This window comes from Cadophora gregata (genome assembly GCF_030347475.1).
Source record: "Cadophora gregata isolate MNR1 chromosome Unknown scaffold_7, whole genome shotgun sequence".
Taxonomy (NCBI): domain Eukaryota; kingdom Fungi; phylum Ascomycota; class Leotiomycetes; order Helotiales; family Ploettnerulaceae; genus Cadophora; species Cadophora gregata.
In genome coordinates this window covers 2,293,341-2,307,165 of record NW_026695930.1, presented here as the reverse complement: position 1 = coordinate 2,307,165, position 13,825 = coordinate 2,293,341, and the positions used below count along the sequence as shown (strand labels likewise).

The following is a 13,825-nucleotide window of genomic DNA, read 5'->3' as shown; positions in this document are numbered from 1 at the left end:
GTTTCAGAGGGTGGATCCGCTGGGTGGGCTTGGTGGTGGGGGTTGGAGTGAGGGGGTGGGTGGATATGAGGATGGTGGGGAGGATGATGATGATGATATGGAGGGGTAGAGGGAAGGGAGGTGTGGAGGGAGAGGAGGAGAGGTGGGGTGGGGTGAAGGTGGGAGAGATGGGAGGTACAAGATGGGAAGTTCTAGAGGTGGGTGGATGATGCTCATAATAGATGGTTGAGCTAGGTGTTGTATGAGGGAAAGAAGGGGACAATGGCTGGCGTAGAGTACCACGTCCATCCGCCAATGCTATGAACTCCTCTTTGAGGGTGTCCAGCATAGACGTCAAAGAAAGTAGGTACAAGCTCATGAGACATGACTGACTCACTATTTGAATGATATATGTGATCTGCACAGTCACTTGAATCAGCGTCTTGGAAACTTGTCTAGAATGCTAGAATTCATATTCGGTGACTGTAGCCAGCACGAAAATATGAGCAAATCACACTTGGATATTGAACACCGCCTCTTAAGCTGTATCTGATCTCCACATACTTTCTCAATAAGATAGATTTTCCAAGGAAGAAGTACAAAAAAGAATTTAGAGTCGAGCCCTTGTGCGAAGTTACCGACGTTCGAAATACGCGAATCGGGGTAAACAGCCGACAATCTTTCGAGGACTATTTACTGTATCATTCATTACAGTATGTTCGAATATATGCATAAATTCTACAAGTTAGAAGAACCCCTTTATATCTCCGATACCCGTGGATCAGAAAGATGAACACGCGGTCCAACGTGACTTAGACCGGTATCCATGAACCTCTCCCCCTCCTCGCTTAGCGAAAACAATATAGCCGAGACGACGCCTGAAGTTCATATTGCAATACGCCTGGGAGACTCCTTTCCCCCCTCCGTCTCCTCTATATCAGCCGCCACTCGAGTTGCCACTTTCAAAATTACTCCTGGACTATCGAGTTCCGCTCCCGATAGAGTACTCGAATCAAGATGTGTTCAGATCAGTTAAACCTTGCCCGTGCATATATATTCAGGATGATAGATTTTTCCGCTGAGCCTGGCGAAATCTGAGCTGCATCATTAGTTTTTCCTTCCTCTTCTTCCATTTTCTCTGTTCGAACCAGATGAACAAGGGTAGGAATGGAGAAATTGTACTTCCTGATAGCCTAGACAGATACTCCAATTGGCACGACGGGTGGCGGGCCGTTATATGGGAATGCTTTGTGGAAATGAGGGGGATCGTCCCGATCTTTGGGGGATCATGCTTGGGATATGGATTAATTGTTTGAATATCCAACCGGAAAGACCAGCATAGTATCAGCCTCAAGGGAGTATATGTCTTTCCTCTCCCCCTTGAAATATGACGCTGAACAGTTCGTTCAGTGCATCTAGCAGAAAGGAAGTAGTTCCTTCCCACCACCCACACTCCTTACCATGTTTCCCCTCCTCTCCCTCGCGCCTCTCTTCCTGAGTCTCACATCAGCCCTCACACCCGGCCCAAATCCAGAAGTCCACCCTAAACTCACAACTTGGAAATGCACCAAAGCCAACGGCTGCACTCCCCAAAACAGCGTCATTGTCCTCGACCAACTGGCCCACCCCGTCTACCAAGCCAACGACCCCAGCCTCAACTGCGGCACCTGGGGTAACGCCCCCAACAGCACCGTCTGTCCAGACGAAGCTACCTGCGCGAAAAATTGTATCGTCGACGGGATCAGCGACTACGAGAAATATGGGATTAAGACTGAGGGTGGGAGTCTGGTGATGAATCAGCTGAATGGAGATGGGAGTGTGGTGAGCCCGCGGGCGTACTTGTTGAATCAGGAGGGGGATAAGTATGAGATGTTGAAGCTGAGTGGAGGGGAGCTAAGCTTCGATGTTGATTCGAGTAAGTTGCCGTGTGGGATGAATGGGGCTTTGTATTTGTCTGAGATGGAGGAAGAGGGGGGAAAAAGTGAGTTGAATCCCACGGGGGCGAGTTATGGTGGGGGGTATTGCGATGTGCAGTGCTATACTTTGCCGTTTATCAATGGTGTTGTAAGTCCTGCCGCTCTTGGAAAATCAGTCGGTCACTAATCAGAAGTCTGAAGGCGAATCTCGACGCCAAAGGCTCATGCTGTAACGAGATGGATATCTGGGAAGCGAATGCCGTCGCTACCTCCCTCGCACCACACACCTGCAACCAGACCGGCTTGTACAAATGTACCCCAGACGAGTGTGCTTTCAACGGCGTCTGTGACAAGTGGGGATGTTCATACAACCCTTACGGGCAAGGGAACAAGGACTACTACGGTCGGGGCTCAACGGTTGACACCAACCGACCCTTCACAGTCGTGACTCAATTTCCAGAAGTCAACGGTACCATGACTGAGATTCGGCGACTATACGTGCAAGACGGAAAGGTTATCAAGAACGCAGCGGTTAACACCAGTGGTGTCCCAGGAATTAATTTCATGAACGATGCTGATTTCTGCGGTAAGCCTGGTGTTGCATCTCGATATATCGATCTTGGTGGAACAGCTGGTATGGGTGAAGCGCTCGGTAGAGGTATGGTTCTGGTTTTTTCGGTCTGGTGGGATGAGGGTGGATTCATGAACTGGCTGGACAGTGGGAATACTGGGCCGTGTAATGCCACTGAAGGTGATCCAAAGGTGGTGTTGAAGGTAGAGCCAAACCCAGCTGTGACATGGAGCAATGTCAAGTGGGGCGAGATTGGAAGCACTTACTCGGGGACTGCTTAGATGAACAAAGGGATTGTATGTAGGAGCGTAAAGAATATAAATGTCCGTACTTTGATCGGAGCTCTGTCCCCGCGGATGAACGAGTACCATACTGGAAGTTCTTGATCGTCCATAGGGTTCGGGGCGGCTTGGATGGTTCCTTTTTATGCCATTCTTTTATCGATGAGAGGATAATAAATCCTAGCTGACATGACGTGAAGTGTAAGAAGCTCGGGATTGGATGGCTAGTTTTTCTCGCTTGCCAGCCCCCCCTCGTGTGGGGAAAGGTAAACAGTTAGATGTCCGTGTGGCAAGGGGAAGGATGGCGGCTCAAATATCACGCTTGCATCAAAACATGACTGACACTAGTGGAAGATTGATCTGCTGTTTAAATCGTACTTGAGGCGGGGCTGGCAAAAGGACTTTTTGAGATTATAATTTAAGTTTTTCAACTTGTGAATAGACTCCAAGAAATGCCTGTTTCACTATTCTGGGAATATCTATTGAGAAAAAATTGAATCTATACTCTTCTTATTTTACCCCGTTGAATACTTAGTTTTGGACTACAAATGCATGCTTGCAGGTCATTGAGATCCGTGATTCAAAAGATTGACCAGATGCCAAAGAACGGTGTACTAACTTGAGAGACAACGAAGTCTAACCATCTCTCACATAAATATTTTACATTAAAGCACCTCATATTTGATAAGTTGAACATCACCACAAATTTCAACCCTATTTCGCAACAAAATTCAGCTTCGAGCTTCCGCACCAAGATGCCTAATCAACCTTCAACTAGCTCAGCTAGCACCCCAAACCCAGACATCGCAGCACTCGTACAAGCCCTGCTGAATCCTACCTCACCTCAAGCTCCTCAACTCTATCGCCTCCTAAACCTTACACTCTCTCGAACCTGGGCTAGTGGCCCAAGCCCCGACATATCACCACTTCTACAAGCTTTATTAAACCCCACCCCTGCCCAACTCTTTCGCCTCTTCAGCCTCACCCTGTCTCAGAATTTACTCCTACAAATCGCTCTACTGAGACTCATCTCATATCTGGCCCAACCTCCTGTGCAAAGAAGCATCCGCGAGTGGGTATTCAACAACATTCCCGCAGGGGCACAGCTGCAAGATCGTGAACTTGGACCAACAGTCTTGCTACTTGGAAAGACGATCACTAATGTTAAGAAAGCTGTGGAATATGGTATGAAGACTTTGAAGGAGGAACATCGAGAAGGCACAAAAGAGTTGACCTCTCCGGATCGAACTGCTGAGCAAGGGTTGGAGACGGCAGGGAAGATACTTGTTGGACTGGAAGAGCTGATGGAGAGTTTGAAAAAACGATATGAGACTGCGAGCGGACATCAAGCACCTAGAGAGCGGAAGTGAGATGTTAAAGTTCGAAGTGAAGGTAGGTTTGGTTTGTTCGTCGCGTGCCTGCATGGCCTACAGTATTGGGCCTCTATGAGACAGCGGTAGTTACAAAACGAAGTTTAAGTGGCAGATCACAATGAACGTATTTGAACTTAGGAATAGTTGAACTTTCCTTTCGGTCGGAGAATTTGAGTGACTTTTCCACATGCCCGTTGTACTCTCCCTGGCTCCGCGGAGAACTTTGCAGTCAATTCCAAAACCTGTAAGGTCGATACCAAGCTGCAAGCCAATTCTACGTTTGTATCATCATATGGAAGTATCTGAAATTTGCTTCGTGTACTGGTACGCCATTATTCCCATCTGCGACCCTCAAACGCCAGCTCAGTCAAGGAGATTATCGGATAAGTCCAAAAAATCCATTCAATTGCCTATTCAACCCCCAAGTGATTCACATCCACCACCCATTCGTGCCAGAAATAACAACATAAGTTTCATCAATCACATCTACTAATTTTAGAGGAGTGCACAAATAATTATGGAGGATTTTGGGGAAGTCGTGGTTCCCACAGGCTGCCCCGCTTAATTGACCGCGGTCCAGCGACCAGCACCACCGCTCCAAACTTGCTACAGCAACATTCCTCCCACTTACTAACTTCTCAAAACAGACCTCTATATCTCTAACTATCCTCTCTTGTGCCACATACGACCATAGACTGGTGAGACCTGGGCATCCCGTCCGCTCTGCCATACATAAGCACCAGATCGGTGGATTAGTAGTTGGGTGGGTGACCACCAGCGAATACCCACTGTTGTATGTTTTTTATTTTTTGATATTTTGTAATTTTGGGCCTCCTTGGTTCATGTCCAGAGCACTTCTTGGGTCGTGGCAGTTGGTAGCGTCATTTCGGTTGGATATAATTGGAAGTAAATAGATTACACAGCTAAGCGAGTGATTAGCTTCCCTCCTGCCTTGAGAACTCTTCTTGTCTTATCAGCGCTCAGCCGACAATTTCACCGGTTTCAATACCGAGGTGAAGATTCCTATAAGTCTACAGTCTTCCAAGACCACAAGCATGATGGGTACATGATCATCAAGTAATCACATCAGCCGACGGGAGATCTTGACTTTTAGAAACTATGCAAGGATTCTCATGGGACTCAATCCCACAGTATCAAATACTTCTCTGGCTAGAACGCAGAAGCACGTCAATTCTCTGTCACCTTAGCCACTAAGTTTACTAGAAATCGAAGGAACTCGTTGTTGTATTCATTTTCCTAGGATGGCCCAAATCTCAACTCCACAGTAACAACTTCTAAAGGCCAACAACAAGGCTAACCATTTCCAATGCCAAAGGTTACGCAGCTTGCTTACTACGGACATGAATCCAAAGAGAGTAATACCGATATTTGGATGGTCGCCTGACAGCTCGGCAACAAGGAGCTGAGCACTTGGCCGAGATTCGTGCCGTGCCGAGTTCCGTTTGCCAAGGATTCAAAGACAACGTCTGGGGATCGAAGTCAGACATTCGGGAATGGCGGCATCTTTTTTGAAGTGGAACGCTCTGATTATGTTCGTATTTGACAGAGGGATAATTTATGAGGTTCCCGGAAAAGGGCAGTCCTCGAAGCCATTGGCTGTAATGCAGATAGAATCCATCGCAACCCAAACCCCATGCTGTGACAATGAAAGAATCCCCAAACTCGGTTGAAAGAAAGACAGGCATTTATCCCGTTCCCTTTATTCACTAATCCTTTAGCAACAACATGTCAAGCAGTCCAAGCAGCAATCACATGTCTCCCCGCACATCCAACAACAACACAAGGTTGCCAAGCTGAGGCACATGTCAGCAATGGAATGTGAAACAAAGGGGGAAATTGATCTATTCACCATCCATAGAGACATCCACGGTCCTTTTCAGGAGGAGCTTGTTGTGGTGGTGGAGCTTGCTGGTACATCTATGAGCAGTCAGTATGTTATGTAAAAATGGAAAGTTGAAGTCATCAGCGGAAGTCTTACGGGCTGTTGTTGAGGAGGGTATCCGTAACCTTGTTGAGGTGGAGGTGCACCATAGGGCTGAGGTGGTCCGTACTGGTCATGGCCACCATATTGTTGAGGAGGATATCCAGACATGGTTGAAGTTGATGGATGTTGTTGAATTAAGGTAGACCGGAGGCTTGGAGTTGTGGCTTCGAGTATCGAAAGTACGTGAAATGGAGAAAGACTTTCCGAGAGGCGAGGTGGTGGCTTTGTAGTGTTACAGTTCTGATGCCAAGGTTGAAGCTCAGGGGTTGTGAAAGGAAGACTAGCGCGCGCCTTGGGAGTGGAGTCGGGATTGGGTGGCTGATGATTCGCCAAGGGATATCAACGTGGCGTCGCTAATAATATATCAAGATGGACAAAGAATCGTGGGGCTATGCGGCCGACTTTGTGAACGATAATCCCAGCTCAGCTGAATTATTTTCTTGGCGTTGTGGAAACATGTGCTCGTTTCATATCCACTTTGGTGGAAGTCGGCAACCCCAAGCTTAAGGAGGCTCAAACATTTACCGAAAGTAAATACTCCACACCCCGCCTCCTTGTCGTCGACTGAAAGCATGGTCTGCAAGATGCGAAGATTCAATTTCACAGTCTCCAGCATGCTCAGAGCCTTCTATATGTGATTGAATCACAATAGCGTCGTGATGAATTCACTTTTGGTAGTATCACAAAGAGTGATTGTCAAGAAAGGTGATACAGTTCCACTGCCAATCACGCGAAAGCGTTGGGCATCTATTTTCGCTCTATTCATTAATCACACGGCAAGAATTTTTTCTTTCAAATCCATTGATTACATTCCGTGTCACCCCTTCAGAAGCTTTTCACTCGTCGAAAAGGAGAAATGATAAAGCCCTCAAACAAACTTCATGTCTCAAGGCCAAGAGATCAATAATGAAGATGGACGGATTATCACGATCCCCCCTCTGGAGGGAGCCAGGACTGAAAACCCCCCGAAATGATCGAAATCTCAACGAGCTCGCTAGGCTGATATTTCTCAACCTCTGCAAAAACATGGAGTATTACATATCCATCTACGGTCAGAGTAAGGGACGCCATCTGGTTCTCGACCGCCTTCTCTCAGCAGGAGACTACGCCATACAACTCGGTAAGGTGTGCCAGATGAATCTTACACCAGTAGATGCTACATTATTCTTCCTAGGCTTGGACTACAGCGGCAAGTCCGAGGATTGGGGAGAAGGCTTCTCGTCTGCCGTTTTCAACATAGGAGATTCTCTGCCAGGACACCTTGATATTCTTCTGCGAAGAATTGAATGGGTTCATGATCGTGTGAGAGAGCTATCGCTACACATGCTGCATGATTCTGAGCCTGATCAGCTGCTGGATGAGATGCTGAAGAAACGACATCAAGAAGACATTGTGACTTGCGACATGATCCTGGAGAAGTTGAGCCTATTAAAGATGACTCTTCATCAGCGGTACGGATTGGGAGCAGCCTCTAACAGCTTCGAATTCTGAGTGACAGCACTTCTATAACTGACCAGAAGGCTGCACATTCATAGTCGATGGTGGAGTGGAGGTTATCATACAACGGTGGTTCTTGTAACTTGAGACTTGAGCTTCAGCCGCCTCTCTTTGGGCATCCACTCATGTAATATAATAATATCTCAGGCAGGTGTTTGCATTGAAGTGCCTCTTGAATGTATTCTGCTTCTATCATCTCCGAGTACTACTCTTGTGGCATAGCGCCAGTTTTGAAGAACGGGAGATTCCACTGAGCGAAATCGTGTACATGGACCTAGCTGTGCCTGTCTTTCTGACTGTTGTTGTATATCGGTGGCCGGAAATACCTTCCACACCCCTCAGTTATGATAATTGATGTAGAATGAAATGAATGAATGAACAAGGATATGAGTAGTAGCATGATTCACAGAAGTGCAATTCGTGGGAGGTGCAGAAATAGATTATTCCAAACCCTTTGTGTTTGCTGCTGCAATTAATTCTCCTTTCATCTTGCTATAAATCCTCATTATAAACATAAACTGCTGATCTTCTCTTAAGTCCTATTCCCAACAAACGTTCCAATATTCCTCGCCTTCCTCACAACATTTTGCACTCCGCCCAATACACTGTCTAGAAAGCAATTTAAGCAAATCAAACCTTATCTTCAACCATGACCCATAATGTTCACCAACTTGGAGGCAGTCCACACTACCGACAACCCACTTTTGAGGAGGTACAACAGCGTATGGAACGTGCTCAGAAGCTCATGCAAGAGCAGCAAGAGGCCCAAGAAAAAGCATGGTTCCAAGAAAACAAGGCGGAGCTCAAAGAGGCAGCCATCAAACAAGTCGAGGAAATGCAAAAAACACTTCCTCTTGTGGACCCTAATAGAGCCATTATCAACCACCTCGCCATTTTCTACCAGCTACTTGACGGAGTATACACCAGACCTCAACGAGGAAATTGGACGTCTCCCACCCGAGATCAGTTTCGAAGCCATGGCACACGATATCGGAGTATTGTCTTTCGCCGCAACTCTGCCAAAGGGGTCTGGAGACAAAGAGTTGAAGAAATGGGCACAGATTTCTTTCACCCTTCTCGGTGATGTAAAGAAGCCCGTCAACGAACGACTCTGTAACCTCATCTGGCTGGTTGCCAAAAAGATCGACCTTGCAATCACGACAATGCAGAAGCACGTTAAGGCTGTCCAAAAAGAAATTCTGAAGGGTTACGAGGAAAGGTTCAACGATCCAGTTGCAGCGGATATTATGAAACTGCGCCACGAGGATCATAGGAAGCGTGGTGATATATTGGCCGAGAAATATAGCGATCTACGGAAATTGCTGCGGGTTCGGTTTGGAGATGCGGAGGACAAATTCAAGGACAAGCATAAAGATGACCTCAAGCTCAAAGGAGAGATTCCAAAAGAAGAGATAGAACAGATGAAGGTTGCTACTCAGGCAGCAGAGGTTGAGGAGTTTCGCTTGGCCTCTCGTGATTCGTCAGCTTGAGCAATTTGTGTGCTATGACACGAGCCATGGTTTAGTCCCTTAACTCGACCCAATGGATGGCTTTTTGTTGTAGCATCTGTAAACATAGATAGTAGGCGCTTGATGTTGTGGTAACGACACATCGCAGCCATTACCGAATTCATTCATAGACTTCACAGCCACGTGACATAACGTTGACATTGAGAAGGCTTAACGAGCACTCTAATTCTGATACACAGCGGTAAGGATGATGTATGAAATAAATTCTGTTTTCTATGCGTCTACTTGATAGATTACTTAAGCTGAATACGCACATTCTGAGACAATCACAAACTGTAGACCTGTCAATGAACGAAAATTCTGGGATTGACTTTGGGATTCACTCTGGCATTGCCGTGATTCAAAAAAGAATCAAAATGTACGTCACCCACATAAGTATCTTCCTTCAAGATTCTGATCTTTGTTATAAAGGCTCTGATCCACGGTCAATAAGCTGTTCTCACCAAGCAACCTCACACCTACACATATTTGATACTGCCTGACACCATGGTGAAGCCTTCATTATCAGACAACATGGCAGCTTCAGAGAACACCACCTCAACCCAGACAGATGAATCGTACGTCACAGAATGTTCCTGGCAAGCTACACAAGACGGTCCTCAGACTTTCAAAGTCGTCGGCAGAACCCCTCCTGCAGGTTATGTGCTGCACCTCAGCATCGTCGATAATCAACTCACGGAGCGATTGACAAAACCGAACATCGCAAACAGCTTCTTTCTTCTCGAGGATGTTCGGAAGTTCGTCAACAGAATCGACGCACAAGAGATAGCATTCCCTGAGATCCCAGAAGGAAGTTTGGTCGAGACTTCGATCAACGCACCTGTCTCACCCTATCACATGCTGAAATACGCTTTGGATATTCAATTCCTGGAAATATATCTATACAGCGAGGAGTTCCGTCGCGAAGAAGAAGATGATGAAGATGGCCAGTCTGACGAATGGTTTATGTCAGATCGGTTTGATATGGGCAGGCGCTTTATCTATTCAGCAATGCAGCTGGATATGTTGATCAAAGGATATATGGATGCTATATTGGACGGAATGAAAGATTCAGGCAAAGACGGAATTGGAGAAGCCAGTGGAAGCAATGATGAAATCAAAGGCGAGGTACAAAACGCTCGTCACCTGCTACAGTCAGGGCAGGATCTACGGGATGATTTGGCTAAGCTGGAAGAAGAATTTATGGCCCATTTTGGGGTTTCTGGTGATATGCTTGATAGATTCAGGGCACTGACTGGTCAATTTTATGGAGATGCCATTGAATATGATGCAGAAGAGACAACTGGGGCATTTAGTGGTCTGCAAGTAAATGATGCAGAATGCGAGAGAGAAACATCCGCGGGGGAAAAAGAGCCCTCGGCAGGCAGCTTGTAAATTAATGGGTTGTGTTTATTGATATAATTGCATGATCTTGAAGAAAAAAGTGGCCACAGAATGTTCTCTAACATTGTTCATGTTGATATGTTGTCATAGTGTTCGCTGTCTTTGCATTTTCCCCTGCAGTGTGATAACGTTGCGGTCCGATGAGCACAAATCGTCAACAGCGGTTTGTGGTTAACACACGACCTGAAAGTTGATTTTTATCAGGTCATGACTGTTGACACACATCAACTCAAAAGTCCCAGATCCTCCATTTGGTTGTGAGATCCTAGCATCAAGCTTAGAATCAAGAAAGTAAACAGATCAGACCGAAGCCCCTAAGAGAAGCAAGAAGAAGGTTGGGGCTAGCAGCGACGATGCTAAAGAAACGCAAGAATCCCCGAGAGGTCCGTCTTGAAGTCCTAAAACTGCCTGAACATAATGATATAAGGACACAGTCTTGGTATAGGTACTATAGAACAAAGAAAATGTATCCACAGAAGCTACATTATGTAAAATCCCTGATACCGGCACGAGTGTAAACAAAGACCAGCCGGCACAAAGAGCCCGCACTATCCCCTACCCAGCTTCAAATTATTGCTTTCCACCCCAGCCACAAAATGAACTCCTGAGTCCGAACCTCTAATTATAAAACATATCCCACTCAGTTCACATCCCGAATAATCCCACACAAAAATGGCATCCCAAATCAGCACCCTCCTCACCAGCACAAACCTCCTGACCTCGCTCCCACTCACGGCCCCAACTTCTCTCTATAAAACCTTTCAATCACTCTTTATAATCAAATCTCCTTTTGGAGACGCAGCCACACAACAGAATATACAACTGAATGCTGCGTTTCTGGAATATTTGACGACTCAGCGAGTTGCGAGGGTTAAGGAGTTGTTGAGGATGTGGTGGGTGGAGAGCTTGAAGAGCGAGAAAGAGGAACGGGATGATGCGAGAGGGGAGGAAAAAGGAGGAGAGATCAGTGACATGGAAATCTTGGATGAGTTGCAAAAGTACATTGAAGACGGAGTCAAGACCCTGTGTGTGCAGTTTTATGGGCAGGAAGTTGAGGCGATGGTGAAAATGAAGGAAGTGAGGAGGAAAGTGGATGGGATTTTGCAGGAGGCGATTAGTATCTTTTGGCCTTATTTTATTTGTCAGACAATGGAGGTACTATGAAAAGTGGAGGTGCGTCGCCACATGAAAATAGAGGATTGGATTATTGTGGCCTGATTGAATACTTTTAGTTCAACAAGTGTTTCCTTTTCATGCTGTCATCTATTGACCTCCGAGTCCACTCATCGTATCTCACTCAAGTTCCATGTCGCACTCTCTTCAAACCATGTTCAACAACAAGTACCTAAACCCAGCATACGTCTCCACACCCGTCGGCAAGATCTGACTAGCAGGCAACACAAACCCATTGGTTCCAGTATCTCTCAACTCAATGGTGAAAGTATACTTCGCTTTTGTGACATCAGCGACGTAATCAACAGAACTTCCAGTAGCTTGGTAGATCGTGGAGCAGATGGGGCCGGACTGGTATGTGGTTCCGTAGACCGCTCTGATGGCGTTTGCGGCGCCCCGGGCGAGGGAGTTGAGCGTTACGCTGTTGGGAGCGACGGCTGTGCAGGAGTAGCCGTATGCTGGGGGATGTGTTAGTTTAGATTTGAGAGAGATGGCAGAGGAGGAGGAAGGAGAGGAAATGAGAGAGGTGGGACGAACGGGTCATGAAGAGCTGGCTGTAGGAGTGGACGTCGATGTAGAGTTGGAGACCTTGAGCTGCGGCGATTTTGTTGGTGTATGCAAGTAGGACTTTGTTCTCGGTTGCATCACCGGCTGCGAGACCTGAAGAAAGGAAACGTCAGCAGAGGTCTTCACTTCGTGGATGGTTGACATACCTTTGAATGTCTCGTCGCATGGGTTGGTGGAAGCACCACCTGGTACAGACCATCTGTAACTTGGATTAGCATTTTGAAACTTCTGTCATTGGAGATTGAACTTTCTGGGGCTGAACTTACTGGTAGGGCCAATTTCGATTGACATCGCGACCAACACAAGTGCTGGTAGAGACAGTCTGGCGATTCTTACGCCAAAGTCGGTTGGTTGTTTGAGTGTAGACGAAACCTGACAGAAGTCAGATTTAGATTTCAATTACTTGGGATTGGGAGGGAACCTACCATCTGGGTTCACAACAGGGAAAATGTAGAAATCGTACTTGTCAACAAATCCCTTGATCTCGGCACTGCTTCCATAGTTTTGCAAGAGGTAGTATGCGAGATACTCGGTTGTCTGAAAGAAACTCGGGTTACTTTATACACTTACATTACCAGTCATTCAGGTAATCAACTTACCATAGTTGTAATCCATTCTCTAGCATGAACAGTGCCATGAAGGATAATAGCAGGCTTGACACCCTTTCCGGAAGCACCCCAGAAGTGAATACCAGTGATGGCCCTTCCACCATTGGAATTTCCGGCAACCACGATCTCGGATCTTGTGCTGTTCTGGGCAACAAGGTCTCTCAAGAATGTGAGATGGTCTGCGTACGCATGGTATGCATTGAACCAGGAAAGATCGGCAGCAGCAACTTCAAGCACATTCGTCAGTCCGCGAATCTGGAGATATGATGTCGTACTTACTCGAGAACTCAGGTGCAGTGCCCTCAGCATCAATAGATGCACCAAGATCCTCATGCATAACTTCCGTCTTCATCGACTTTGTCAACTCGCTGAACTCTTTGACGCTCTTGGCCGGGACAACAAGATCGACATGCGAGTTTGGACTGGGGATGCCATTTGGGGCTCCTTTCCAGACTGACAGGTCAAGCTTTTGAATCACGTTCATCAAAGGGGTGACATCTTCGCCGACGGGGATGCGAAATGCTTTGGCGCCATTGTAGCTTACTTTAGCGGAAGAGGCGACACTGACGAGCGCCAGAAGAGTCACAGAGAGGAGCTTCATTATGGGAGATGATTTGAGCGATGGAGAAGAGGAGAAAACCCTGGAATTGGCGGATACTTAAATACTTACCACGAGCTTACAACCCCAGAAAGGTCATCTTAGTTCAGAAAGCTAAATGAGGGGATCAACATCGAAGCGAGCGCTTGCAAGATATGAAGCCACAAGGATACCTCGACTATTGAAGAAGGTCGAAGGTCACAAGTAGTTCCTTCGCTAATGCAAATCTGGCATACATGACGATTGGAGAAGGTCAAAAGTACTTGCAGGTGATGGGCTTTCATAAATGCACTTCTCGCCCATGCCACCTCGGCCTACCTTATCTTAGATCCTGCAAGGTCGACA

The 13,825-nt window shown here is 46.6% G+C and overlaps 7 protein-coding genes across 7 annotated transcripts; 5 read left to right on the top strand and 2 right to left on the bottom strand.

Annotated features, from left to right (window-relative positions):
• Positions 1 to 1,440: 1,440 nt before the first annotated feature.
• ONS95_013526 (uncharacterized protein) lies at positions 1,441 to 2,747 on the top strand (the record flags this gene model as incomplete). Its single annotated transcript, XM_058507180.1, has 2 exons — positions 1,441 to 2,043; positions 2,097 to 2,747. 2 exons carry the CDS (start codon positions 1,441 to 1,443, stop codon positions 2,745 to 2,747), a joined length of 1,254 nt encoding a protein of 417 aa, XP_058357911.1.
• Positions 2,748 to 3,502: 755 nt separating this feature from the next.
• ONS95_013525 (uncharacterized protein) lies at positions 3,503 to 4,117 on the top strand (the record flags this gene model as incomplete). Its single annotated transcript, XM_058507179.1, has 1 exon — positions 3,503 to 4,117. One exon carries the CDS (start codon positions 3,503 to 3,505, stop codon positions 4,115 to 4,117), a length of 615 nt encoding a protein of 204 aa, XP_058357910.1.
• Positions 4,118 to 5,986: 1,869 nt separating this feature from the next.
• ONS95_013524 (uncharacterized protein) lies at positions 5,987 to 6,233 on the bottom strand (the record flags this gene model as incomplete). The annotated part of the gene is made up of 2 exons (XM_058507178.1): positions 5,987 to 6,058; positions 6,120 to 6,233. 2 exons carry the CDS (start codon positions 6,231 to 6,233, stop codon positions 5,987 to 5,989), a joined length of 186 nt encoding a protein of 61 aa, XP_058357909.1.
• A 798-nt stretch (positions 6,234 to 7,031) lies between these two features.
• On the top strand, positions 7,032 to 7,616 carry ONS95_013523 (uncharacterized protein; the record flags this gene model as incomplete). Its single annotated transcript, XM_058507177.1, has 1 exon — positions 7,032 to 7,616. The coding sequence occupies one exon, from the start codon at positions 7,032 to 7,034 to the stop codon at positions 7,614 to 7,616; it is 585 nt and encodes a 194-aa protein (XP_058357908.1).
• A 665-nt stretch (positions 7,617 to 8,281) lies between these two features.
• On the top strand, positions 8,282 to 9,112 carry ONS95_013522 (uncharacterized protein; the record flags this gene model as incomplete). Its single annotated transcript, XM_058507176.1, has 1 exon — positions 8,282 to 9,112. The coding sequence occupies one exon, from the start codon at positions 8,282 to 8,284 to the stop codon at positions 9,110 to 9,112; it is 831 nt and encodes a 276-aa protein (XP_058357907.1).
• A 525-nt stretch (positions 9,113 to 9,637) lies between these two features.
• Positions 9,638 to 10,525, top strand: ONS95_013521 (uncharacterized protein; the record flags this gene model as incomplete). Its single annotated transcript, XM_058507175.1, has 1 exon — positions 9,638 to 10,525. The coding sequence occupies one exon, from the start codon at positions 9,638 to 9,640 to the stop codon at positions 10,523 to 10,525; it is 888 nt and encodes a 295-aa protein (XP_058357906.1).
• Positions 10,526 to 11,036: 511 nt separating this feature from the next.
• Positions 11,037 to 13,743, bottom strand: ONS95_013520 (uncharacterized protein). The gene is made up of 7 exons (XM_058507174.1): positions 13,162 to 13,743; positions 12,874 to 13,109; positions 12,700 to 12,811; positions 12,541 to 12,646; positions 12,421 to 12,473; positions 12,245 to 12,367; positions 11,037 to 12,165 (listed from the first exon to the last, which is right to left on the bottom strand). Exons 1-7 carry the CDS (start codon positions 13,481 to 13,483, stop codon positions 11,855 to 11,857), a joined length of 1,263 nt encoding a protein of 420 aa, XP_058357905.1. The 5' UTR covers positions 13,484 to 13,743; the 3' UTR covers positions 11,037 to 11,854.
• Positions 13,744 to 13,825: the final 82 nt, after the last annotated feature.

What these genes read in the sequence shown, in the direction of transcription:
- ONS95_013520 (XM_058507174.1), bottom strand. Translation starts at nt 13,483, where the DNA reads ATGAAGCTCCTCTCTGTGACTCTTCTGGCGCTCGTCAGTGTCGCCTCT. An exon ending in AATCGAAATTGGCCCTACCA is followed by an intron (nt 12,474 to 12,540) that starts GTAAGTTCAGCC and finishes TCCAAGTTACAG; the next exon opens with ATGGTCTGTACCAGGTGGTG. An exon ending in CAGCCAGCTCTTCATGACCC is followed by an intron (nt 12,166 to 12,244) that starts GTTCGTCCCACC and finishes CACATCCCCCAG; the next exon opens with CATACGGCTACTCCTGCACA.